Source organism: Coptis chinensis, chromosome 4 (assembly GCF_015680905.1).
Source record: "Coptis chinensis isolate HL-2020 chromosome 4, ASM1568090v1, whole genome shotgun sequence".
Lineage (NCBI taxonomy): Eukaryota > Viridiplantae > Streptophyta > Magnoliopsida > Ranunculales > Ranunculaceae > Coptis > Coptis chinensis.
The window spans coordinates 4,806,219-4,832,556 of record NC_141459.1 but is presented as its reverse complement, the minus strand read 5'-3'; the positions used below and the strand labels follow the sequence as shown (position 1 = coordinate 4,832,556).

At 36.3% G+C, this 26,338-nt stretch overlaps 2 protein-coding genes across 9 annotated transcripts; one reads left to right on the top strand and one right to left on the bottom strand.

Annotated features, from left to right (window-relative positions):
• The first annotated feature begins 2,173 nt into the window (after positions 1 to 2,173).
• ATU2AF65A (U2 snRNP auxilliary factor, large subunit, splicing factor) lies at positions 2,174 to 6,936 on the top strand. Of its 3 annotated transcripts, none has more exons than XM_086606418.1 (12): positions 2,174 to 2,502; positions 2,636 to 2,838; positions 2,923 to 3,039; positions 4,085 to 4,164; positions 4,744 to 4,814; positions 4,900 to 4,941; positions 5,035 to 5,094; positions 5,192 to 5,252; positions 5,354 to 5,466; positions 5,638 to 6,084; positions 6,178 to 6,328; positions 6,456 to 6,936. In XM_086606418.1, exons 1-12 carry the CDS (start codon positions 2,374 to 2,376, stop codon positions 6,659 to 6,661), a joined length of 1,680 nt encoding a protein of 559 aa, XP_086462544.1. In that variant the 5' UTR covers positions 2,174 to 2,373; the 3' UTR covers positions 6,662 to 6,936. The 3 variants fall into 3 exon arrangements, with proteins under 3 accessions (XP_086462544.1, XP_086462543.1, XP_086462545.1); XM_086606417.1 differs by having other exon boundaries at positions 2,235 to 2,502; positions 4,897 to 4,941; XM_086606419.1 differs by lacking the exon at positions 4,900 to 4,941 and having other exon boundaries at positions 2,318 to 2,502.
• Positions 6,937 to 8,061: 1,125 nt separating this feature from the next.
• LOC147501372 (SIN-like family protein) lies at positions 8,062 to 26,338 on the bottom strand. Of its 6 annotated transcripts, none has more exons than XR_015221368.1 (14): positions 25,840 to 26,338; positions 25,583 to 25,756; positions 25,418 to 25,483; positions 21,307 to 21,423; positions 20,975 to 21,022; positions 18,447 to 18,562; positions 18,303 to 18,371; positions 15,636 to 15,687; positions 13,159 to 13,727; positions 10,842 to 10,976; positions 10,629 to 10,749; positions 9,333 to 9,440; positions 8,460 to 8,654; positions 8,062 to 8,353 (listed from the first exon to the last, which is right to left on the bottom strand). XR_015221368.1 is itself a non-coding variant. In XM_086606414.1 (14 exons), exons 1-13 carry the CDS (start codon positions 26,164 to 26,166, stop codon positions 8,499 to 8,501), a joined length of 1,920 nt encoding a protein of 639 aa, XP_086462540.1. In that variant the 5' UTR covers positions 26,167 to 26,336; the 3' UTR covers positions 8,062 to 8,353; positions 8,460 to 8,498. The 6 variants fall into 6 exon arrangements, 3 of the variants coding, with proteins under 3 accessions (XP_086462540.1, XP_086462541.1, XP_086462542.1); XR_015221369.1 differs by having other exon boundaries at positions 8,062 to 8,384; positions 25,840 to 26,336; XM_086606414.1 differs by having other exon boundaries at positions 8,460 to 8,516; positions 25,840 to 26,336.

Below are 26,338 nucleotides of genomic sequence, written 5' to 3'. Positions count from 1 at the left end.
GAAGTGTGAGTGAACGGCGAGGAAATGATAACAGAGGCCTGATGCTTGAAAAGACAAACAGAGGCGACAGAGAACAAGAGAAGAATAAGGAAGATGGCGATAGAAGGGAGAGCAGCAAAATGGAGAAGTGTAAAAAGAAGACAGACGTGATGTGAACGATACAACTGAAAGTTTATTATTATGTGTCTATCAAAGATTTGTTGAGATCAAAACAAGACAGGACATCAACAAAGTAATCAAAGAATTAAGGACACGTACACTTCCTCCACACAATCTTCTCTAAGACATGTCTATATGTCTAACTCTCATGGTGGTTCATACTTGCGACACCAACCTATGGTCTGTAACCAGGAACAGAAGCAGAAACTACAAAGCATTTTAACAAGGGTTACTTGAACAAGAAAAACGAGGACTGTTTCTTTAAAGGTGACTAAGCTCGTCTTTTTTTAATATTTGAAACAATAAATGCGTGACTAGATTAAATCACTATACTAGCACACCGATATGCAGCGAGCAGATAGAACTGCCCATTGTTTGCAAATCTGAAGAACTAATCAGCACAAACATACTAAGTATACACCCACACATATTTTTCATTGTTACTGTTTATTATCTTTGACTTGTAAAGTTTAATTTTCTTTATAACTAAAAGATCACAGTAGAGTTATAACAAAAACTATTGAACCCCCAACACAAACACACACACACACACCAAACAAAATCTACAAAGAATAAATCCTTCATTCTTAGCAGCTTCACCTTAACATAAATGAATCAAATGCACTGAAAAAGTACAAACAACAAGCAGATAACAAATAGAACTGTTTGGCTCGTCTACGAATAACTCAAAACAAGACATTCAACAAAATATGAAGTGATTCAACCCAAAGAGAATAGCAGAAAACCCGCAAACCAGATTAAAATTATAAAGAGAAACTAAAAATATGAAAAAGAATAGTTAGGGGAGGACTTACGCGGCCCAATTCTTAATCGCCCTCTTGGGCCTCTTCTTAAATTTATTTCTTTCAAAGATAGTTATCTCAGCCTTGGGCTATTTTCGAACGGCGTGAAAAGGAGGATGACGGAACGGTAATACTAGTAGGTGAGTACCGATTTTAAGTCAAGCACCTGCAACAAAGTATGGACAACATATCCATAACAATATATCCGATCCGTCACTAAAAGCAAGTATATTTTAAGTCAAGCACCTGCATCAAAGTATGAACAATATATCCATAATGCTTTTACATTGATCCAGAACACTAAACAAAAAGTTTCAAATTATGGAATAGAAAGAAGAACTTTAATTAATAATACATTTAAAAAAATTGAAAAAGTACATATCAAATAACATTATTAATCAAAAATAAAAATAACATTCTTAATACATTTAAAAATCAAAAAAGTCGGAATCAAATAACATTATTAATTTTAAAAATAACACTTGGTTTTTTTTTTAATTTAAGAATCTTTTTTCAACTTTATTAGTTCGTGGAAACTGGTTTTTGAGACTTATTTAATTGTGGGCGGTTTTTTTTATTTTGACCCGACCTAGTATCCGAAAAAGCCCTCACAAACAAAAGCCCACGTATTTTGGAGATGGAAGATAGTTTAATTGATTTTGGACTTTTGGACAATAGAAATAGTAGAATGTAAGTGGGTGTTTCGATTGGAGTCCCAATTTGTGGACAGACATCAACATTCGCATTGGTTAAATCCATTTTCGGTCACTTACACAGTGTTTTTGGGCATTAACACAGTTGTTTTGGATTTATTTCACCAATCGTCGAGCTCAAATTTTGTTCGAACTTTTTGATTTCAGAAGTAGGCTCTCATGGAGCTAGTCGACACATCAAGTAAATTTTATTTCAGAAGCTAGCTCATTAATGAGTCTAGAGTTTTTATATTTCTAGACTACAAATTTGAATTTGATCATAAGCTCTAGAGTTTAATTTGACTTATATTATGTATAAGCTCGGCTTCAACCACAAGCTAGAGACATTTAAACACAAATAGACTCAAAATTTTATCTCGAGACCAAAATAACTTGCTAAACTCGTTTAAATCAAATACTAAAATACAATCAATATGTGTTGACCACAATAACCATTATCAAACAATTATTTCAAAGTATACACATTATAAATACAATCAATATGTGTTGAGTAATTATAATCCAACACACTAACATAAATAAATAATTATTGTGTTGTCTTCAAAACTCAGTAGAGCCCAGGAGCTGGTGCAATATATCGTATGTACAGCACAAGAGCAGCCGAACACAAATACATTGATACTCCCCTTCTATATAAATAGCAGAAACAGCCCTAAAAAACACCTCCCAGTGCACCCCTCAAAACAAATAAACACAAGATGGCCGATTACGACGAATCACACCAAGGCAACGGTGACGAAACTTACAACAGCTCTTCACCTCCAATAAAAAGAGGTAGTAGCTCTCACGGAAATTCAGACGGATTCAATAACGATTCCAAATCTCAGGTTTTCAACTTGTCATGTCTAATTACGTAATTTCAACACATTATATTATATATTATATATATATCGACCAGGCTAGTACTTTGAATTTATCGGTAAATAAATTAATTTTTGGTTGTTTGTAAATTAATTGCAGCGTGATTATGAAAGAGGTTCATCGAAAAGCAGAGAAAGAGATAGAGAAAAAGGAGGAAGAGATAGACACCGGGACCGCGGGGACAGGGACCGGGACCGTGAACGAGAAAGAGAGCGGCATTCGAGAGATAGGGATAGGGGAGGTGATAGAAGAGAGAGGGTACGTGAAAGAGATAGAGATGACCGTAGTCGTGATTACGACAGGTGATGATGATGATGATGATGAGACATTGTTGTGTTTGTGTTTGTGTTTAGTGTTATATGCTGATTGAAATTTTGTGTATACAGGCGTAAGGATTATAGCAGGGATAGAGATGGGCGGAATAGACGTAGATCTAGATCTCCTTCAAAGAGTAAATCTGAGCGTAGATCATCACGGTCTCGTTCTAGATCTCCATCTAAAAGGTATACCATTTTTACATGTGTTGTGGCTTTTATTTGCACTTGTCTTTACATGTCTATGCATTTGTTTTAATTGGTGTTTTAATTGGTTGTGCCCCCAGGCATTATACACTATCTTAGCATGACATCAGCTTATGTGGTCATTGCTCGAGAGTTTTAGCATACTTATTTATAACATGGAAGAGGAGTTGTGCTTTTGATATTGTTGAATAAATGTTATTTGATACAGCCAACTGTCTGTATGCAATGCACCATGGTTTCTATTTATTTGATTTTCATAGAGATTTTTGTTTGGTATGCATTATTTGAAACTGTTTCGATTTGTTAATGTAATTCTCTCTACAAAAGTGTGTGAAGCTGCATACTTTACTTATTAATTATATTGTGTGAGCTTGCATTTTGTGACTTTTTGAGTGGTTCAAGACGGCAAAAGTTGTTAAATACATGGACTACTCAAACCTTTTGAGGTCCTAACCTACTAGGATCATGGGATCAGTGAAAAGTGCAAGCTGTACACAAACTTTCTCCATGTCTTGTTCTTTTTATGCACCACCTTAGAAGTGTCATTACATTATTTCCAACTGCCTGACCAAAGTTCAAACAGTTTGTGATTCACATTTCACACTGGCCAAAGGTTAAAGATGTGAGTAACACATCTAAGCACGTTAAGACAAAAGTGACAAAATGTTATTCATTGTAACAAGAGTGTTTAACTGTAAGATGAGCAAATGTTATACATGGTCACTAAAGTTGGTCTAGAAAAACCTCCAAGGCTCTTTAGTGACAATATCTTTGGTTTCAAGGCACTAATGAACTGTGTAATTGGGTATGAATTGTGTAACATACACGGGATGGAATAGGTTTTATGGGATTTTCCTATGCCATCCTTGGTTTTCAGTTTGCCTTCCAATCATGATTTCTATTTTCCTTCGATTGCAAATGAAAATCCCATACTCTGCTCTCATTTACTTCTTTGTGCTTTCAGTACCCATTGTTTACATTTAAATTCTTCTCATATTTTAACATCTGCTACCTATTGCCTTTGCAGCAAAAGAATTAGTGGTTTCGACATGGCCCCTCCCGCTTCTGCCATGCTTGCTGGTGCTGCTGCCGCTGCTGTCGCTGCAGGTATATGTTCTTTTTTTTTTTTCTCTCTTAATACTTACTTTCCCTTGTATGAAATAGTGTGCTTTCATTTGGGTAAGCTATACTCTATATTCATTATTAATGATAGAGATCACAAATGCAATATCTGGATGGCTAGTTTCTTTATTGTTTCCTATATCAATTACTTCACAAACTGAGATCCTTTTTTGTTTTTGTTGTTTTTGGTGGTTGTTTCTTTGTTTGTTTGTCTATTTTTTGTTGTAAGAAGGCAATGTTGGGCTACTTGTCCCACTGTGCTGCCAATGGGTGTGAGCCGACTACTGTTTATGTGCAAGAGGGAATCAATGCACCGGTTTGTTGGATCTTGTTCGTCTTCAACTAGCACCTATTGCCTTGTTTTGGTAGTCTTACAAATATTTCCTTCATACTTAAAAATGATGTATTCATTTTTGTTGATAAATTTTTATTAGAAGAGGCTAAGACGTCTGTAGATCAGAGGGGTGTAGATGTGAAGACGAGGTTGTACACAGGGTTTGTTTCTAAATAAAATATATCAGGTACTTTTTTGGCTATTATTATAACTAATTCAGTGATTTGCAGGTCAAATGACGGGAATTCCTCCAGTTATTCCTGGAATGTTTCCAGCCATGTTTCCAGTAACAACTGGCCAGGTACTTCGTCTTTCTTTAATCCTGTGGTGTTTGTGTATTTGAATACTTTTGCTACTTAGATGTATTACTTTTGTGTGCGTAGCAGTTTGGACTCCCTGTGATGCCGGTTCAGGCTATGACACAGCAGGTTAGGTGGATCAAGCATATAATGAGGATAAACTTTACGTATTGTTATCTGTGTATTTTTTTTAAAATATCTGATGCAATTTATACTTCTCAGGCTACAAGACATGCACGACGAGTTTATGTTGGTGGACTTTCTCCAACAGCTAATGAACAGGTTTAGACACTATTTTGCCACAGATGTATTCTTATCATTTAATCTTGTATCTCTCTTCTCATATCATATTTAATTCTAATACCTTGTTCCTACACAGTCTGTGGCAACATACTTCAGTCAAGTCATGTCTGCAATTGGTGGAAACACTGCTGGTCCAGGTTGAGTTTTGGCCTCATTATTAAGCTCTTGTTTAGGCCTTGTGCTTTATAGTTCAAGCATATGCACTCTTGTCTTACTTGATGTTTGTCTATTTCTGCAGGGGATGCTGTTGTCAATGTATACATAAACCACGAAAAGAAATTTGCTTTTGTGGAAATGAGATCTGTTGAGGAAGCCAGTAATGCAATGGCTTTGGATGGTATAATTTTTGAGGTTTGTTATCTAAGACTTTTGACCCCTGTCATTATGAAGAGTTGATTTTATTTTGTTGGTTTTTAGTTTTGGTTGCTAATTGACTTAACCTAGTCTGAGCATCTTTTATTAAATGAACCATTCTGTTTTATTGATGCAATGTTTGATTCAATCCTTATTTTATTTATGCAGGGAGCACCCGTGAAGGTGAGGAGGCCTAGTGATTATAACCCTTCTCTTGCTGCAGCACTTGGCCCAAGTCAGCCCAATCCAAATCTGAACTTGGGAGCAGTTGGGTTGACACCTGGTTCTGCTGGCGGTCTTGAGGGTCCTGACCGAATTTTTGTGGGTGGCCTCCCATATTATTTCACCGAATCACAAATAAGAGAACTGCTAGAATCTTTTGGGCCTCTCCGGGGTTTTGATCTAGTTAAGGACCGGGAAACGGGCAACTCCAAAGGCTATGCCTTTTGTGTCTATCAGGATCTCTCAGTTACAGACATTGCCTGTGCAGCTTTAAATGGAATCAAAATGGGAGACAAGACGCTCACTGTTAGACGTGCAAACCAGGGCACTGTCCAACCCAAACCTGAGCAGGAGAGTGTGCTATTACAAGCGCAACAGCAGGTGGCTTTACAGGTACGGAATAAGCTTGTTAACTTGTTAAGTGTATTATTGAATCTTTGATTTTGTAGTTTACAAAGTGAGTTTTTTTTTCTTTGCCTTCTGCAGAGGCTTGTGTTCCAAGCTGGTGCTCTGCAAGCTGGTCCTCTGCCCACCAAGGTTGTATGCTTAACTCAGATGGTTAACGTTGATGAGCTAAAAGTTGACGAAGAATATGATGACATAATGGAAGATGTTAGAACTGAAGGTGAAAAATACGGTAAGTTTTGATATTGTTATTTCCCATGTGTTAGTAATAAGTTTGTATTACATGAATATCTATGCTGTACATACTTCAATAGATAATCAGGTCTAATTGTGCCTGTAATTTTTAATGTATTTTGCAGGTGATTTGGTTAGCGTAATCATTCCACGTCCAGGCCCAAATGGTGAGCTATCCCCAGGAGTTGGGAAAGTGTTCTTGGAGTATTCTGACACAGATGGAGCTGCAAAGGCGCGACAAGGACTGAATGGAAGGAAATTTGATGGTAATGTAGTTGTAGCTGTTTATTATCCCGAGGATAAATTCTCCGAGGGGGACTATGATGGTTAGCTTGTCGTCTGCTCCTGCTCCTCGAGCTATATTTGTTTGTCGTTTTTACTGTAACATATGATGGATTCTTACATTCTTGAATATGTGTGATCTTTGGCTTCTAAGACTTGTAGGGTCAACTTTGTAATCCAAATAGCAGTGCATGCTTGCGGTAGTCCAGACTAGAGTAGTGGTAACACTTTTTTCCTAAACTTCATCAACAAAAGCCATGAACTTTGTTATCTGTTCTGTTGATTTGAGAAAGCTATATACTATATATTATTTTGTAGCGGGCATATCTTGCGCCTTTCAGGGATTGACATTTTGATTTCGTGCTATTGAGAGATATGCTGTGATGATTTATTGTGTTAATGGTCGTGTAGCTTCTTACAACAATATGGTACAATATTTAGAACTTGTAAATTTGGAAAACCACATGAAGTGAATTGTATTTTGCAGATAACAGAATAAACTAGCTCATCTGGACATTACTGTGTCTGCTCCAAATGTTATTAGATTTATTGACCTGCAAATCAACAGTGTCCCAACAATTTGGAGACATATATAATTTTTTTTTGTTGACTTTTAGATCGGCTGTGATCTGTGTGTTTGACTTTAAAGGTGATTCCATCGGGCACTCATCAAATTGGATAGGACAACTTCTAAAAAAAAAGAAATTTTATAAATTTGTCATATCATAAGTTTACCATCGAAGTTCTAACTCAACCGGTCTTGCCAAAACGAACCTCTCGGGCCGTTTAGTTGTACACTCAAACGATCCGAATCAATAAAGGCCCAGCGTGCTTTTTTTAAGTCCACAAAGCAAGATGTTGGGATAAAGGCAGGGTTCGATAGATATTTTGTCCTGCAATAGTACAATCGCGAGATTCAGAGTTCCCGGTTACTCTGTTTTATGTCTCGTGATTTCGTATATGTAAGTGAGCCCCCAAAGTTCTGATCTTGGACTCTGGAATCTGGAGTACTGCTTTTGACTGGGTATGGACTATGGATTGGGCAATTGTTGTTGGACTTAGTTGAATGCAATGTGACGAGTGCCCGATTAAATCACCTTATTTTTTGATTGAACAATGCTTGCCATAAATAGGTATAAGTTACCAATTTACAAGCCAACTATTGATCACACGTGGAAGGATGAATTCATAGAGCTATAATCCTAAAAGCTTTACTTTCAGTTTCTAGTTTTGTTTTTGATTGATTTTGTATTAATTAAATATAGAAAACAATTGCAAAAACAAGATCTCGTCATTCTCTATTTCATTTTTCTCTTAGTAGCAGCTTACCTTCTATTCTAACAGTCACTGCTGGTTGCTCTAGGAAAAGAGAAAAAAGTACACCTTATCTTCAATTCTTCTAAGAACAGTCACTGCTAATTGCTCTGGGAAGAGAGAGTACACGGGGAATGAGAAATTATATGTTTTGATTGTTTTCAATCCCAACCTTTTAAATGGTATCATTTAAAAACCCAATGTCGCTCAATGTCAATTTTCATGGAAGTTCATAGTTTAGAATGCTCTCAATGAAATCAAGATTATAATTATTCTTGTTGAGATTCTAGGCATTGTTGATGTCCAGAGGTCCGCCGAGTTGTCTTGATTGCACCATAACAAGTGCCAACGAGCGGGACTCACCGCTTAGGCGCCTATACCTATATATTCTAGCATTGTTTTCTGTTTTCCTTGAGTTCTTGAAGAGCTGAAAGAGATTGGTCAAACATAACATCCATCTATATAAGAAAAGAGTTAAACGTGAAATTTACTTCCTCCAGAGAATAGAAATGGATCTTTGAAAAAAAAAGCACCTTGAGTGAAAGAAGGTCCCAATCAACAGGAAACGGGTCTCAATGCTTCACTTCCACCTTAAGAAAGAAGTCGGCATTTTCTGATTACTATCTAAGTGTAAGAAGAGATTCACTAAATGAACTGTAATGTACATATCAAAGATGGCGCCTTAGCATTGCTCGGACTTCAAGCTATCTTTTCAAACTGCCAGTTTACTGTCAAAGGTCGCCAATGAGAAACAGACGTGTTAACAAGTGGAACTTCAACATAAACAAAATATCACAAAACATATGGGCTGCTGACCCAAACCAACAAATTTGTTGGGAGTTGGAACATCTTATTTCACATACATGAGGCTTCTCTGATAACAAGAGTGTGCAGTGTTAATAACACCGGGGAAGACGTTTAGCCCACAATAGATAGGAAAATTCCTACTATTAGCAAAAAAATATATATATATAAATAAAACGAGAACATTTCCTTCTTTTCTTTTCATTTTTGTTTTTTTTTCCCCTTGAGAAAAATGGGTTTGCACTGAGTATTAGATTAAAATGATTATTACATGCCTACTTGTAACCATCAAATGGAACGCGAGTAGTCTATTTTGTCTTCTAGTATATGGTTACAATACCCATCACAAGCTCACTAGCATTCCTCTCTATTCAAGCAGAATCGTCAATGGTATGTTTTTTGACATTTAAAGAAAGTGAATGGGAAAATCTATCATACTAGCAACCCTATCGAGTACCGAAAAACTAGACTCAAGGCATCTTCTTAAAGCTTGACAGATGATGTAAGAGACCGAAATAGAGTATCACTTTTCACTTCAAAACATATCAGATACTATCACAGACAACAACATTGAGCATTCAAAAAACTTTGGAATGTATTACCTGGAAATTAGAATCATCTGGTATGTCAAGATTGTATAATTTAGGATCGCCATCACCTTTTCTCAAGACCCATGAGCCTCCTTTGGAAACACACAGCTGTTTCAAGACCTGAGAAATGAAAATAACACAAAACAAATTTGAGGAGTTTCAAAAGGTACATCGTAATTAACGTAAAAATAAATGCAAGTGGATGATTTTGGGTAGTGTGTATGCCATTGAATGACTTCACCAAAATACAAGTTCTTTTTTTCTTCTCCGATTTACCGTGGGCTTTTTAGGTTTGAGTTAAGGTTGTTCAGTTTAAGGATAACCAAACTTCTCTGCTGGGGGTACCGTCGTAGTCTTCTAGCTAATTGCTAGAGACGAATTCCAATTGTTTTCCTTTTCTTTTACTATAAAAACATTAAGAGAATCTATTCTCGTCTTCTGAAGAAAATTGTCATCTTTTAGAATCTTATACTGCAAAGCAAGAATCCCTCCGACGTGATATGTAGGATGTATACATTGTACATAATAAGGATGGCAAACATGAATTGATGGGAAGAGAACTAGTGTATGGATTACACAAAAACCCATGCTTCTTATTGGACTGGTGATTTTCATGAAACCATGCATTATTGGTATGTAAATACAAAAAATATGAAAAGTGCAGCATACCAAATTTGTTTACATTATTGGTGGGTATGGCTGAGAGAAAATTTGTTTTACTTTTCATTTATGAAATTCAAAATGCCAAAATTTATGACCACAAGCGTTATTCAGAAGTACTATATATTTTTAGAAAGCACTCCCGCAAAAACTTTTAAATGAGACAATTAATTAAATAACTGAAAACAAACCAACCTACTTTTAGCATCTATTCAGCATACATAAGATTTGCCAAAAGCACGATACTAAGTGCTTGACAATAAGTGTCAAAAAGAAGCAAACATGTGTTGAAAGCATGTAATGTGCAAAAAGCATGAGACATACCCAAGGTATACAAATAATATTAAAATTTGGGTTCACAAGTACATTTTGCAGGGGCCCCGGAGTGTTGTAGGTAGTGGCAATCACTAGCGTATAAAATGAGTAAATACACTTTTCTTTTTTCTCTTGATGTATACAGGATACCTCATCCTTAGGCTTTTCATATTATCAACATAACACATACTTTTACCGATAAAAACCATTATAAGAGAGACTTAGACGAGGAACATAGAATAGAAGCATTATATTATTTTCAATGCAATACAGTGGATACTTTAGGAAATATCTGAAATTACTATAGAACCAAAGACAAGCTAATCCACTCACCGGCTTTAACTCTTTATCATCAATAGTCCTTTTGAGTTGAATCTTGGCTGCTTCAACAATTTCTGCCTTCTTCAGCTTTGCATCAGGTTCCTTGGCACAAAATAAATCTATAACAACACCCCTGGCAAATTAAACACACCAGCTTAAGTACAAAGAAAATACATAATGGATTTGGGATGGACGAGGAAATGCATCATAATATATAAACTAGACCTTATCGGGTCTAGGTTTGCATTTCCTGATGACTTCGGAACAAAGACACCGTGGATGTTTACAGAAGCTTGACCACTATCAGCTCCCCGCACACCTCTACCACCTGCCTTTAAACCTGTCTGTTTCAGTTGCAAGCTGCCAGTGTACAAGAAGTAGGATGCCAACTCAGTCCACCACTAGAAGATACAAAAAGAGCCATGCATCAAAATATCTAAAAAGTTAAAAACTAAACGAGTTTGCACACTGAGGAATTTCCGGCCATACAGAATAATCAAAGTGTAAGGGGCTTGATAATCAGGGCTGTTTACAGTTTAGAATCATATTTGTGATGGAACATGGAGATCAAATACCTCTATGGACTTTTTTGTTTTTTTTTAAAATAACTTTAAGAACTAACTCGCTATGTAGAATTTATTTTTAAGTGCATGAATAAAATTTAAAATGTTGGAGCTGGTCACAAGCAAGGAACCTAACTGCAAGTAGTACATATAGGCAGTGGCTGAGCCAGATTCTCATCCAGGGTGAGCACATTTAATTCCATTAAACTCCTTATGTAAAGAGCCAAATCAACATTGCATGTACAGTCTCTCATACATGCCATTTTTCAAAAATTTAGGGGTTTGTCGCGATTGGCGAATAATGTTGTAATGACAAAAAAGAAAAGGGTCCGGTTGCAGGGAGTCAAGTTTTTTCTCACACAAGTTTCTTACCTTTAAATTAGTTCCTATCAAGGGTCTAGATTTTAAACAAAAAAACTCATTGACAGTGATGACGACATATAGCCCCACTTTATTAACTTCCTATATCTCCTCAAAATTTCTCTGTTCTTCACTCGTTTCTCCTTAGTGATACTAAAAAAACCAGAAACAATAAAGGAACCATGCTAAAACAAATTAGCGAGATATTCTTCTTCATTGGGGAAGAAAATTAATGGAGTGAAATCAGTGAGATCAATTATTAGACCAGGTGGTATCGGAGCAGCAGTATCCTTAGAAAAAGGTGATAGCTGATGGCACATTCAAGGTGGAAGGAGATATTAGAACACGACATTGACACTAAAATGAAGGAATTGAATGAGCGACAAGATGGAATGGAAGAGAAAGTTCAGATTGTGCAAGGTACTTTAGAATCTATTATGCCTAATATTACTAGTCAATTTATGAAATTAAATGAAAAACTTGAAAAACAGCCAGAAAAAATTGGTGATAGTAGAGATCAAAGGGGAATTTTGGGTAATCCAAATGGGATTCTTGGGACACCAATTGGAGTTGAATCTGATAAGAGACCATGTTCTAATGCTTTTATTGGAAATTACACGTTGCCAAGGGCAGACTTCTCAAGCAAGGGCGTGGGTGAAGAAATGTTGACGGTTCTTCACTGTCAATCCAATTGCAGAAGACCAGAAGGTACTTTTTGCTTCACTTTATTTCGAAGGTAAAGATGAAATTTGGTTCCAATCCTTTTATGAAACTTATGAAAGATTTAAGTGGGATGATTTTATTGAGTTATTATGTGTAAGGTTCTCTCTCTGATAAGGGTTATGAAAATGTGGTAGGGGAGTTTAACAAATTGCAACAGATGAGTACGGTGGCTTCATATCAGGAGAAGTTTGAAGAGTTGATGCCATTGATACTAGCTAAGAACCGAGGTTTGTCTGAAGAATATTTTGTATCGAGTTTCTGAGTGGTCTTAAAGAGGAAATTAGAAACCCGGTGTAGATGTTCAGTCCTGAGACGTTAGATCATACAATTCTTTTAGCTAAACTACAAGAATCCACCCTTGAATCATTAGCTAAGAAAAACTATTCCAGACCTTATTCCGTTAGTTCTAGTTCCCACTTAAACTCTAAAGTAAGCAACATCAAATTCAATCCTTACCAAGCTGCTCAAATCCAATCCAATTCCACGGATAAAGCCAATCCGCAAAATTCCCCAACAACATCAAATCCCAACACTAATTTCCAGCCAAATCCATTTTTCATTACCACCCATTAAGAAAATAACTCCTAAAGAAATGCAGTTACAGAGAGAAAAGGGGCTTTGCTGCTATTGTGATGAGCCTTACTCTTTCAGTCACAAATGTAAGAAAAAGAGCATTCAATGTTAGCTACCGAGGAAGAACATCATGAAGATGACAACGGTGTCAACAAAGAATCTCAACTAAAGGTGGAATCAGGAGAAATTTTTGAAGGAGTAGATATGGCTATATCCTTACATTCGATATCGGGTAAATATATGAAGAAGCAAAATGAAACAAATTGCGTAAGTACCATCATGTCTGAAATAAATCAAATAAAGATCAAGATGATGAGCTATACCTGCGAATGTTCTCCTGAGCTTCTTGAGTTGCATCTGGTACGGTCATTGGCCCAGAGCTGGGTATACTATTGACACCTGTCTTTACACCATGATCTCCAATAACAGAATTTTTAGGTATTTTGCTCTTGGCCAGCCTTGCAGTTTTTGTTGTGCGAGGTTTTATGTTGTCCAATATGGTTGGTTCCTGCTTTTCCCAAGCCTCTTTCTGCTGCTTCACTATATTTGGATAATGTTTTACAAATGTTGCATCTGCCGCCTCTTTGAGTTTCCAGTCCTCACAATGAGCTCTATGAACAGCAAAATGTTTCAAGTAACGACTAAAGGCTTCTTTAAAACGTTGGTAATAATCATCTAGCTGTTTAAATCTGATTACTATGTCGTTGTTAAATGAATAAAGTATGTAATCTCTAGCTATAGCGTCATCTCCTTTAAGCTCCAGTAGTGAACTTCTTGCCACCCACAGTCCTTGTACTACACAAGCATGGCGCTGGAGCACCTCCAGAACATCTTCATTGGAATCATCAGGAGCGAGGTGCTTAAGAGCATTGAAACGATTCAGAGGAGGTCCCTATCAGGACGAGAGCAATAAACAAAACAATATATCAAAACCAGGTCAGGCTTGGCACGCAGAGAAGATGCAATAGAGAATAACAAAGTTAAAACATTGTCAATCCCATACGAAAACAGTAGATAAAATTCATACCCAGAATACTAACTTACACCATACATTGATAATAATGAGAGCCAACCCAGAACGTACATTTTTTTTTTTTTTTGATCGGTAAAATGTGATGTGTCTATATATATAATCATAAGTCAACTTTGTAGGCTGAGATATCCCACTCAGATACAGCAAAGGGAAAGACAGATACAATATTGATACTAGAAAAAAGAAAACTAAAGCAAAGGGATGCAATCATGAATGGCTGAGCAAGGAACCCCATCTGATATCCCCAAAAGATGTATCTGTCCACTCCTCCCAAAACTTCGACCAGAGAAAAATGAATCCCTTGACTGCTACAATCATCATCGCACATCCAGAACGTACTTATAGCATATCATATGATATATACGAATGTTAATTTATGCAAAAGAAAGCCGAGATAGTACCAGTCACTATGGTTGATATACCATAGTACTGATAGTAATGTACTTATCGCAAAGACACTTGTATATACAGACGAACATATACGTGAATGTTTGTCTAACCTTTGCAGGGTGAAAATAAAATTTGCCCTCATACATAATTACTGTAACCAAACAAACTAAGTTGGGGTCTCTCCAACCAATTCTTACTCTTTTCATAGATAAAATTGACACTAATTGGCACAGGTATGCACTTGAGATAATTCAGGTAAAGGATAGAGAACATGTTTACCACCTCCCTATAAACGTCATTCATCATTATCAACCAACTTACAATCCACTCCCACATAGACCAAGCATTAGGCCATTAGCTGTGTCTAACATTCAAAATGCTATGGATGAACTTTTCTTAATGACCTTCTTTGTGCCACTTAACCCTTCCTCCAGAAGGATGATAGACTACATTATTTCTTAGTAGAATATGCACCAGTTCGAAGTAGATATTATCCATATTGGATACCTCATTACTTCCTTGTAAGTGTACATTCTGCGTCAAAACTCTATCCTTGCGTATCAAAATACTTGAAGCAGTAGTAATGCAAACACATTTATTTGTTCCTTCCTTTCTTTTTCTTTTTCTTCCCAGCAGTGAATGATATATTTCCACTTACGGATTAGACACTCTACACCATCAAACACAAGTAGTCTACTACTAAGAACTTCACTTCCAACAAGATTTTCTAGGAGATCATCTCATGCTTTTTTGTATCTTCGATAAGTTGAGCTGATCGCCTGATCCACATTACTATTGTTTTAACTGTTTTTTTTTAAAACAATTGTAATATATACATGTTGAACCTTAATAGGTAAAGTTCAATATGCATTTTTATTATTAATTAATTGTAATACACTAGTACATATATGTTATTTACAGGGGACGGGAAAATCTTATTCGGCAGAATCGGCCATTAATTCCCAATTTCTACTTCACTAGCACTAAGATTTCTGACTTAACCGCCCAGATGAAATGATATATATCTAAGTTTAAGAATCATTACAAAAATCTGTGAACCTTTTAAACTTAACGAACATGTGAAATGCAAATGGACACTAACCAGTCTAGTGGTATACTTTCTGCACGTCATTATGTCAGGTACACCATTTTGAAAAGGGCCTAACATATTTTATTTTTCAGGAATAGGGGACCATAGACGAACTACTTTAAAAAACTAGATTACCTTGTCAGCCCATTGATGAGAAAATGTTTTATAAAATCATTCTTTTTCAGAGACATTCGATTCAAGTACTCAAGTAAAATACGAATCAGAAAAAAAAATATGCACAAAATTTGAAAATTGTAATATATGATGCTTAGCTAGTGGAAACTAACCTCCAAAAACCATCTTTTAAATTTTTCCGCCAGTGGCAGTGAAAGCAAAGACCTGTAATGAAAGTTGCCCAGTTATAAATCATCTATCACAGCAAAGTTCAATAATGCTGAACAGATGACTATTTTAATGAGAATAACAATGAGACTGATAGGAACAAGTAAAGGATACAATAGTTTTAGGTCAGCAATAAGATGCTGGTTATCTGAAAAAAGGTAACCACACAAAAGATAAGTGCAGTAGTACTGTAGTTGTAGTAGACTAGTAGTAGTTGCAAACACACAAAGGTAAACCCAAGCAACAGTATGATTTTAGACTATCAATGAGGGGAGCCGTAATAAACCACCAATGCCTTAAAATAAGCGGGACAAATTGCAGTGACTGAGCAAAACATAACTTGCAAAAATGTATTTTACGTGCAGGAAATCAGAAGTAATGATTTTTAGGATCACGAGAGTAAGACATGTAGCAGCATAATCTCAATACATCTTTAAACTGACTAGCTATGCAACAATGCTGCTCCTAAGTGAACTAACATACCTGAGGATAAGATCGCTAAGAATAGCATCATCCACAACTTACCTAGCTATAGTGCACATAAACTAAACACGCGGACACACGCACTTACTTAGTTACCCATGTACAAAGTGGGAATTCTATAACAAGTTTAGATAACCACCTCTTCACAACAAAACATCACACCCTAATGACTTTACTAAGATCACTAAATTATATTGAGCCCACCCAAATGCTTTATACAGGATTTAATCAGGCTTTCACGACAACTAAGAAAAGAAAAGGAAGAGGCAATCACCATGGAATGTCTCCTTGAAGATCTTTTCTAATTTCGTCCATAACCACAGAAAACAAATATAGACTTAGTACCGATCCTTGGTGCAAACCTACTTCTATACCAAATTCACTAGTCTCCCCACATGTTGTACAAACTTTAGTCTCAGTGTTTCTATACATATCTTGAATGCTCTCAACTAGCTTTAACGAAATTTGTTTTCCTTTTAATGCCCACCAAATTACGTCTATTGGTACCTTATCATATGCTCTCTCTAAGTCAATGAAAATTATGTGCAAATCATTCTTCTACTAATTGTCTGAGTAAGTGAATGGATTCCTGCTGTGAGACCAGATAGGGATCGTCGACGCTGAACTATAGAAAAGAATGGGAAATTCTCAGCCAAGTCTTTCTACTTTTCTTTGTGTTCTCATCTACCGGTTAACACTCGAGGGGTTATGATTCCAGACTTTCCTAGTTCTTTTATTTGGTCAGCAAAGATTCCTTGTTTCGTTTCTTTTTTCATTTGGTGTGCGACCCATAATAAGATTTTGACCATAGACAATCTTATTAGGAGAAAGAAAATAATCATTAACTTTTGTCCCTTGTGTAAGGCTGATGGGGAGTCAGTGAGTCACACTCTCATTCATTGATCTTTCTCTTCGGATATATGGAGTTACTTTGTGGGCCACTCTGGGGTGTATTGGGTTGTTCCTCAGTCAGTGAAAGATCTATTGAGCTCTTGGGTGCTTAGTGCCCATTCCCCAAAGGGATGTAGAGTGTGGAGCATCTTACCTTTTGCTATCATGTGGGCTTTGTAGCTGGAAAGGAACAGGAGACACTTTAATGGATGTGTGATGACTAGGGCACAGGTGATTGTAGCAATCAAGGGATTCGTCTTTCTCTGGTCGAAGTTATGGGAAGAGTGGACAGATACATCGTTCAGGGACCTTATGTTCAGATGGGATTCCTTGCTTGGCCATGCATGATTGCATCCCTTTGTTTTAGTTTTCTCTAATAGTCGTAGTTTCTTTTTTCTAGTATCGATTTTGTATCTGTCTTTTCCTTTGTTGTATCTGAGTGGGATATCTCATCCTACGAACTTTGACTCTGATTATTATATATATATATATACACATCACATTTTACCGATCAAAAAAAAAAAAAGTGAATGGCTTCCATTGTCGCCCTTCCTGGCATAAAACTGAATTGGTTATCAGATACTGTTAATTCTTCCTTAGTCTTTGTTCAATCACTCTCTCCCCAAGTGTCATAGTATGACTTATTAGTTTAATACCTCTATAATTGCCACAATTTTGTATATCTCCTTTGTTATTGTATAAATGGGACAATCTTATCGAAATTGTGCTTGGAGATAGAGCTGGTAAATGAGTCGAGTTACTCAATCATGGCTAGGGCTGGACTGCTGGAGTCATTTTTTGACACCCCTAAATGACTATAAGTTACAAAGCACTGCAATACTGAACAATGGCTTACTCATAGCCATTATGATTTGCTTGTGAGTAATTGATGTACAACAAATTCTATGTATTTTGAACTATATATATTTTTTGGTGTCAACTTGAAAACCCTCACTAAAAGTCCTGGGTCCATCAGTTCAAGTAGTTGCCTTACATACTTATATTCATGTTAGTATATGTAAATGTACCAGATTGATTAATCGTGAATATAAACAAATGACATCAAGATGCTTGTAGTCGCTTCTAGTAGAAATATGAGTATTTGACGATATGTATCATGCACACATTCACCTCTAATTCCAACAAAAGAGAGAATGAGATTGTGCAACCAGTTCAAAGAACAATATAACACAAAAATATCTCTTCAAAATTGAAATCAAAGTTGCAGATAACAATACCTTTTCAAAATTCTGTATCTGTCGTTATCCGTAGTAGATCCAGGACACAATGAATTGACATATCCATATCTTCAAACAACAAAAAGAACTTCAGCATTTGCAACAATAAAATATATTGACTGGTCAAGACGTATAAAAGCTTACGAGCTCATAGAAAATTGTATTTCAAAACTTTCTTGAGATGTCATTTTCTGACGATATCTGGTCGAGAGACTGTTTGCATTGTTGTCCATGCCATAGTAGTCAAGAGGAATCCAAGACTGAAAGGAAAGGTAAATACAGAAGCAAACAAAATTCGGATCAATCCAGTATATGAGTCTTGAGTACGTGGATAAAAAGTTATATATAGATCAAGTCAAATAGGTCCACCATAGATCTATATAATACACAGGCATCTATATACATAGGGGAGGGATTGAGAGATTCCTTTGTTTACACTCCCATGGACATTTCCGTGTAAAAAGTGTACCTACAACATGAATGAAGAGCTGATTTTTGGTGGAGACGATCTCCCCACTATGAACAAATTACGTTGGTTCAGGAGGAAAATGTTGTGGGCTTAGTCAATGGTTGCATACAATTAGAGAAATCTAAAGTCAAAAACAAATTTGGGGATGTCAGGTTGATATCCAATGGAGAGGAAGAAATTTTCTGCAATAGTAGTTGATGTTAGATTAGGATGGGTATGGTAAGGTGTGTAAATATATAGGAATTTAAAAGGCAAAGCCAAAAAAGGTTGTTGAGATGTTTATTATAGTCCCATATGGGATGTGTGAAACCTTGCAGTACAGTATAAATGTTCCTAGGCCTCTCCACTTATGCCCGATTGGTTTTTAGTTGGACACCCATATATAACAAAGGTAAACATGAAAAGTCAAAACATTTCAGACATTAAGGTCCACATGTTGGGAGAGAGAAGATTCTTGCACTTCTTGAATTCTAAAGTTTAAAATGTCATAAATTTTCACCTGTAAGTTGGTTTTCGATGAAATACATATTTTCAGAACCGCCTCAATGATACCTTTCAAACGAGACCACAATACAAAAATCAAACAATAAAAACCTACATGTACTACACAGGCAAGTCGTATTGTGCCGAAGGTATTGCCTTCGCGAGTTTGTTAGAGGCGCATTGAAGGTTGCCAAAGGCACCCGTAATGTCATGGCGTCACCACAAGGACACAACGGAGTCTCACCAAAAGCACAAGTAATGCCTTGAGCCCTTGAGTGGCATAGCCATGGATTATTGCTAGTAATAGTATACTACCACAGTTGCAACGAATCTAAATAGAAATCTGGACCTAGAAAGATAAATGGTGTTTTGCTTGGCTAAAAATGTTGGTGGTTTGGGTTCACGCAGTATGGTAGCATTCAACCAAGCTCTTTTAGGTAAGTGGTTATTGCGTTTTGGGGAAGAGAGACAGAGCCTGTGGAGGAAAGTGATTGTCTCTCGTATTGGAGAGAGGCATTTTGGATGGGAGAATGGTCCGGTTTCTGTGGAGTGGACGACAATTCTTAATGTGTTCCATTTGTTCGTAAGAGGTATTAGATACAGTTTTGCGACCGAAAATAAGATTCATTTTAGGGAGGATCATTGGACAGGTGGTGGGGTTTTAGCCACTACTTTTCCTTTGTTGTTTGGTCTATCTAGTCGTAAAAAGAAATCAATTTTGGAATGTATGGTTAGATCTGAGGGAGGCATATCTTAGAATCTTGGACTGTGCAGGGCATTAAATGATTGGGAGATCAAACTTCACTGATGGTAAGGCTTGATGCGGCTACCCCAAAGATAAGAGAGTGTGGTGTCCCAGCAATAAAGGTACCTTTTCAATCAAGTCTTTTTATTTTTCTATCTTTTCTTGGTTGTCTAATTCTAATAGTCCTGTTCCTATCCATGATTTTCCTGGTCCTATTATTTGGAAATCCAAAATTCCTTCCAAGATTGCTTTCTTTTGTGTGGTGTGCATCTTTGGAATTCATCCTCACTATAGGCAATCTCAGGGGGCATAAACATAAAATGTGTTTGGTCAATTATTGTCAGTTGTATGGAAACGATGGTGAGTTTGTAAATCATGTCATTCTTTTTCGGTGCCCTTTTTCTTGGAAAATATGGTCTGTTTTTCTTCTAAAGTATGGAGTAACTTGGGTATGCCTGGGACGGGTATTGGATTTGTTTAAGAGTTGGGGTCATGGTCCATTACCTTTGGAGCTTATTGCCTTTTGCGATCATGTAAGGTATTTGGCTGGAGCGAAACCGTCATCACTTTGACAGCAACTCAGTTTCTTTTAAGAAAACGATTCTATAGATAAAAGCCTTATTATATCAGTGGTCTTTAGAGTTTAGAGGATGTTTCTTTGAGTCTTTTGTAGTTAGGTGGGATCGTCTTATGTTCTTAGACATGGGGTGATGGTAAAGTTCTTGATTTTTTCTTATGTAGTTTTTTTTATTGTAAATGTTTTTAGTTCTTGTTTCTTTCTTGTAATGTAGGCCTTCTCAGCCTACTTCTCCTTTATTAATGATATTTCACTTTACCGAAAAAAAAAATATAATATATATATATATATATATATATATATATATATATATATATATATATATATATATGGTGGTGCTCTTTTAGCTTCATAGATTAAATACAAGTGTTCAGAATTCCATGAAGACATGCCCTCACCTCCTCTACATCTGTAACTTGCTCAGTGGACGACTTAACCAACTTGCCCTGCATTTAATGAGAAAATTTCAAATGAACTGACAAAAATATAAAGAACAGCACTCAAGTCCTAACAGATAAAAAACACAAAAACAAAAGATTAATCAGTAAAACAACAAAACCTTCCATTGTATTGGAATATCTAGGTTGAGTACCAAAACTTAGATGCTTGCTATTTTAGAAAATAAAAATAAATCAACATAAACTCAAGGGTGTATACATAGATTCAAATCTGTCAACCGCACATAAGCACCATAAGCACAAACATTAAGGCTAGAACAAGTTAAACTCACATGTTGTTTAGATGAACCTATAGCTTTTACTTCAGTGATCTCATTTGATCCGCCAGACTTGAGATGTTCCATTGATGGCCGAAGCTGCACAACTGCATGAACAGGATTCAAGTGTAACTGCAAGATAAAGAAGAATAAAATAAAAATTCCCAGTGCGAGCAATTAAAACCATCAATACTCCCTCATTGTCTATCAAATCAAATGCATCAATAGTAAGACCAATATGTTAAATTACAGTAGCATCTGTAATTGTCATCAACAGAATAAGAAGATAGGATTTACAAGGAGCAAGAGAGAGAAAAGGAGAGAGATGTGGGATAAATGGTCTGATTTTGTAGAAAGTTTAACTAAAATAGACTGGAAGAATATGACCTATTCTGCCAACCCAACATTTGAAATATGCATTTTTTTTCTTATTTTAATAGAATAAACTTTTCTATGTTCTATAAAACTAGCACAATTATCACATCTGGCAATATATTTGGATTAGATGTATAACTTTATTAGTTTATTTTAATAACAAAAAAGCAAGCTTGCATCAGTTGCATGTGCATGTGTCTCTCTATCTACAACCAAACTCATTGAGCGAACAACCTATCAAACCACGTCATCACCACCAAACACAGCATTCAGCTATCAAATGAGGTAAAAGCCAAAGCATATCCATACTTTTGCAGTTCTACCACACTAATTTGATTAATCATCTCCTATTGTATGTAAACGAGATTAGAAGAGATTTACATAGAAGATTCAGAGCCCATTAAACATGGAAAATTCCAAAGTTCAGCAGGATAAAGTTGTTATTGTTATTATTTTTAATTAAGTATAATATAAATTTCGTTAATGAAAGAGCCAAATACAAACTTTGAAGAGAGGGGGTGCTATACGAATCTACATGAAAACTAAGACAGCCCAACTAGGTTGACACCACCCATTCATCCTTTTTCGTCAATACTCTTGCATCCTCAAGGCATTCAGGTAAGTGTTTGCATCCAGACACCAATTGAACACAAAGTCATGAAATCTTAGCCCTTTACTCGATGGAATCCCAGAAGCCCAATAAAAAAAAAGGTTAATTAAATTCTACAACAGACATGTGCATGTCACTCTCTTGATGTTCATAGAGCTCCTTTCCCTCCCACGATGCCCATTTGATAACTTTCGGAATGTGTACCACTAATTACCTAGACTTCACAGAGAGTAAATGGGCAAAAAGAGTGCTACTCATAGTTAAATGCTACAGGGAGGCCACAACAAGCAAAATGACAGAATAAAAAAGGTCTCAATACATACGCAGCGGAAAGACAAGAAACATATAGACAATTGTGATACTCCATAGGGTTTTAATCCCATAGGAATGGGAAGCCTTGGTCCTGGATAATTAATGCTCCACCTCTTACTTGTATCGAGGCCTTTTGAGAAAACCTCACACCAATGATGGGCAAGCTTTGGGCTTGGTCTTTTGGATAGCTAAGTGGGGACATTATCAGTTGTTGGTAAGTGGTGGGTCGTTACAATAATTTATCTCTTCTTCCTATGTACAAATAAACAGTTTTTTGGAATATCCAACAATTGATTGAATTCTTTTAAGACAAGTCAACCAACAAAAGAGTAAGGGGATACTTTTGCACTAAATCTTGTTCTTGGGGAACTTAGATTGAGTCCATTATCCTGGAGGACCACCCAAGCATGTTTCTTAGCCAAAGTTTCATAAAAAGATTAAACTATGAAGACTTTGTTTTGTTGTACATAACCAAGACCTCTAATCTCATTTATGAATTTTGACCTAACTTGATAGATGGAATCCATAAGTTCATAATAAATCTCTAGTTGCAAATCATTCAACACTCTATTTTTTAGTCAATAATAGGCATTTTATGGATATATTCACAAGAATTACATCAACTATTAGTCTAAAGAAGAGGCTAATGTCTTAAGCCCGTGTCTCCCATACAGAGGAAATTGCACCCTAGTAAAGGCAGCTAACAACTTTAAGTTACAATGAGCAAAGGAAAAAACCCTGGTAGCGAGACAAAGAACCTATGCCTTAAACCACACCCTGACCAAAACCCCTTCGTCCTGCCACTTCTCATGGTGTATGTGAAGCCAACATTGAGCATTCTTCTTAACATCATATTACAACCATCCTGGCGCTCCCCATCTTGGAGTAATCCACAATAAATGCATTCTTATTCATGTCAAAAGACCTAAATTTTTCTCTAAGAGGAGAGTTTCCAATCGAGACATTGATAGTTAAGTTACGCGATAATCCTCAGAAAAAGTTAGTCCTTAATGTAATTTATTGTTGATTAGAAACAAGGTTTATAAAGAGATGTCAATATATCCATTCTAAGATAATTACAAAGATATTTGTTCATTTAAGTCACGCCAAAAAGAGGAGCTTATTACTGAAGACATAAAAGATCCTTATCCTCTCTTAACTTGATTAATCGAAAAATAGTACGAGTTTCAGCAAAAAGTAAATAACACTTAATTATCCAAACAAGCAAAAGCAAGTTTATTGAAGTAGGGGATTATAACATACTTCCTCGCCATTGTCCGTCTGTACATCGTGGGTTTTCCCTCCAAGGTGACCCTTTTGTCCCTTGCACTAGCAGTCTCTTTCTCTCTCACATCTCTTCATCTCTAATTCCCTCGTCATCCTCGTTTCCCTCCTTTAAACTCCTCAAGAACAACAAGCGGACAACATCTGTCCTATCTTCAACCAAAAAATTCACTAAACTCTCTTTCTCTCGTCTCCACTCAATGCAAAAATGATGGAATCTCGTTCTTCTCTAAATAGGAATTTGATGAGAACAATATTGATCAGCTTAGAGCCTTGGTCACTCAAACGCGTGGTTTTTCAGAGCTCCAAGACTGGATTTCCCCTTGGAAGAACTCGAGTTCTTTTCAAATCTTCAGTTCTTCCCGTAGTTTTCTTCTTCTTTGTTTTGGAGTTACTTTTTCAGGTCAGTTTTGAGATTTCTATCTTATTCTAATACTAGCAGCACGTTTTAGGAAATTACCATTTTGTACCATTTATTTCCTTATCCATTAAAGGCAAATTAGCTGACTCAACCAATAAAAGATTACATCACTCCCGTAATACATAGCAAGAAGCTAACGACATGAGGCCCTAAACCCCCTGCACCCATCAGCACCCCTTCCTAAGAGTTATGATTCAAAAAAAGTATGTATTACAACTTACTATAGGGCAAGCACTGATGGAGAGCTAGTCCACAATAACTAGGTATCTCTCTCTGACAGTTAATCAACTTGGCTAATATCTGATTACTGCAAACATGCGAAGAACTTTGGTGGTTGATTTACCACCTGATACTCCTTGAAAGCCAGAGTTTCTAAGGAGCTAGGTTCATAAAATTTTCTTAGATAATTATACTGTTATGGTAGTGGTGTAGATGATTCCACCAAAGTGATATTAAATTTAGATAATTCGCATTCTTCTCTTTGTAAAATTGTATCACAATATCGGATTGAGAACTAGGAATTTCTTTTCTTTTTTGGTTGGAATGAAGAAATAGGTGGCTGTTGTCTGTTGCAACAAAGGAATGAGTTACTTTCTATTTCGTTCGTTTAATTTTATAGTAAAACACAATAGCAAATTGCATGCTTCGAATGTATTAACAGGTTTGAACATACACTAGTTCCCCAATTGTTGTAAATTAAAACCTAGCACTCCGAAGTATAGAATCTAAAAAAACATTGTATCTGACGCATAACTGGCATAAACATTAAGAACAGAGTTATTATGCAAAAATATTATTAAAACAACACTATCCCTCCCTAATATTTGTTGTCTCCAATTGTAACGAAGGCTAACAATATGTACTTAACCTTCCTAAATACAGTTTTGGTGGTGTACACTGACACATGGGTATAAAGTAATAAACAGACCGATTCTGTGATATCCCTAAGCGTAATCAAGAGAATTGAGCTACAGGTATTACTAATAAAACCGCAACACTCTCACCACCATTCATAAAATAAATAAGACTTATTCTTCCTATTGGGATGATAATAAACTTGGTATGCAAAAATTACATTTAATATGCAAGTCGAAAAGCCTAAAAGAATGCATATAGCTATGTACCTTATTTCCCATCAGGACTCCAACAGCATAGCTCGTTGTAAGAGGCGGCCTCGACGAAGACAAGGTCTACAGAGTAAACAATGAAGAGTAATAATATGTTATTTTACATACATGATACACAACACACAGTTATTTAATCCCATCATTCAAGTATCTAACTCTTACTTGCTTCGTTATCATTGGAACATCAACAGCAGCATCGTCATAGTTGCTATTATTGTCCACTGACAATTCAACTTCAACTTTCCCACTTTCAGGTTTAACACGAACCTTTTGACATTTCTCATTTAATTCGTACGGTCTCCAAGACGGTCTGAGAGGGTATTGCATAACATACAACTGCATACATATATTATTATTATTAATACATCAATTCAAAACACACAAAAAAATTTAAAAAAAAAAAAAAAAAAAAAAGTTACTTGAGTATTGTTATCAAGTGGAGAAGGAGTGAAATAAACATCGATTTCTCTAACAACTATATCCTCCTCCTCCTCCTCGTTATCTTTATCCATCATTTGAGTATCCAACTCCTCTTTTGTCGACACGTGTGGTTTGTTTTCGATTTCGATGAGTGGTTTAGTCGATGCGTGATCACTAGAAGAAGAAGAAGAAGGTGGAGTATCTAATTGTGGTTCGGGTTTTGGCATGAGTTTGACTGATTTGGGTTGGAACCTTGATTTGGGTCTCAATGTGGGTTTAGTAGTTTCAGTATCATTTAAACCGAGATCATCTAGATCTAACTCCATCACAATTCACAGATACAAATGTCTCACTGTTTTCTCAAGACTGAAGCGGCTAGAGGGAAGGAGGCTATCAAAATTGTAACCTTCTCTTTTTCATTCTATTTGTTTTCGGGGCGAACCGATGTCTTGACCCAAGCGAACGCCCAAGTTTAACCCGATAATAATTGGGCCACCC

Coding starts and splice junctions, on each gene's coding strand:
- LOC147501372 (XM_086606414.1), bottom strand. CDS start 26,166: ATGGAGTTAGATCTAGATGATCTCGGTTTAAATGATACTGAAACTACT. Junction 18,372..18,446: donor ATACAATTTTCTATGAGCTC/GTAAGCTTTTAT, acceptor TGTTGTTTGAAG/ATATGGATATGTCAATTCAT. Junction 9,441..10,628: donor ATGATAAAGAGTTAAAGCCG/GTGAGTGGATTA, acceptor TTCATTTCTCAG/GTCTTGAAACAGCTGTGTGT.
- ATU2AF65A (XM_086606417.1), top strand. CDS start 2,374: ATGGCCGATTACGACGAATCACACCAAGGCAACGGTGACGAAACTTAC. Junction 2,503..2,635: donor ATAACGATTCCAAATCTCAG/GTTTTCAACTTG, acceptor AATTAATTGCAG/CGTGATTATGAAAGAGGTTC. Junction 6,085..6,177: donor AACAGCAGGTGGCTTTACAG/GTACGGAATAAG, acceptor TGCCTTCTGCAG/AGGCTTGTGTTCCAAGCTGG.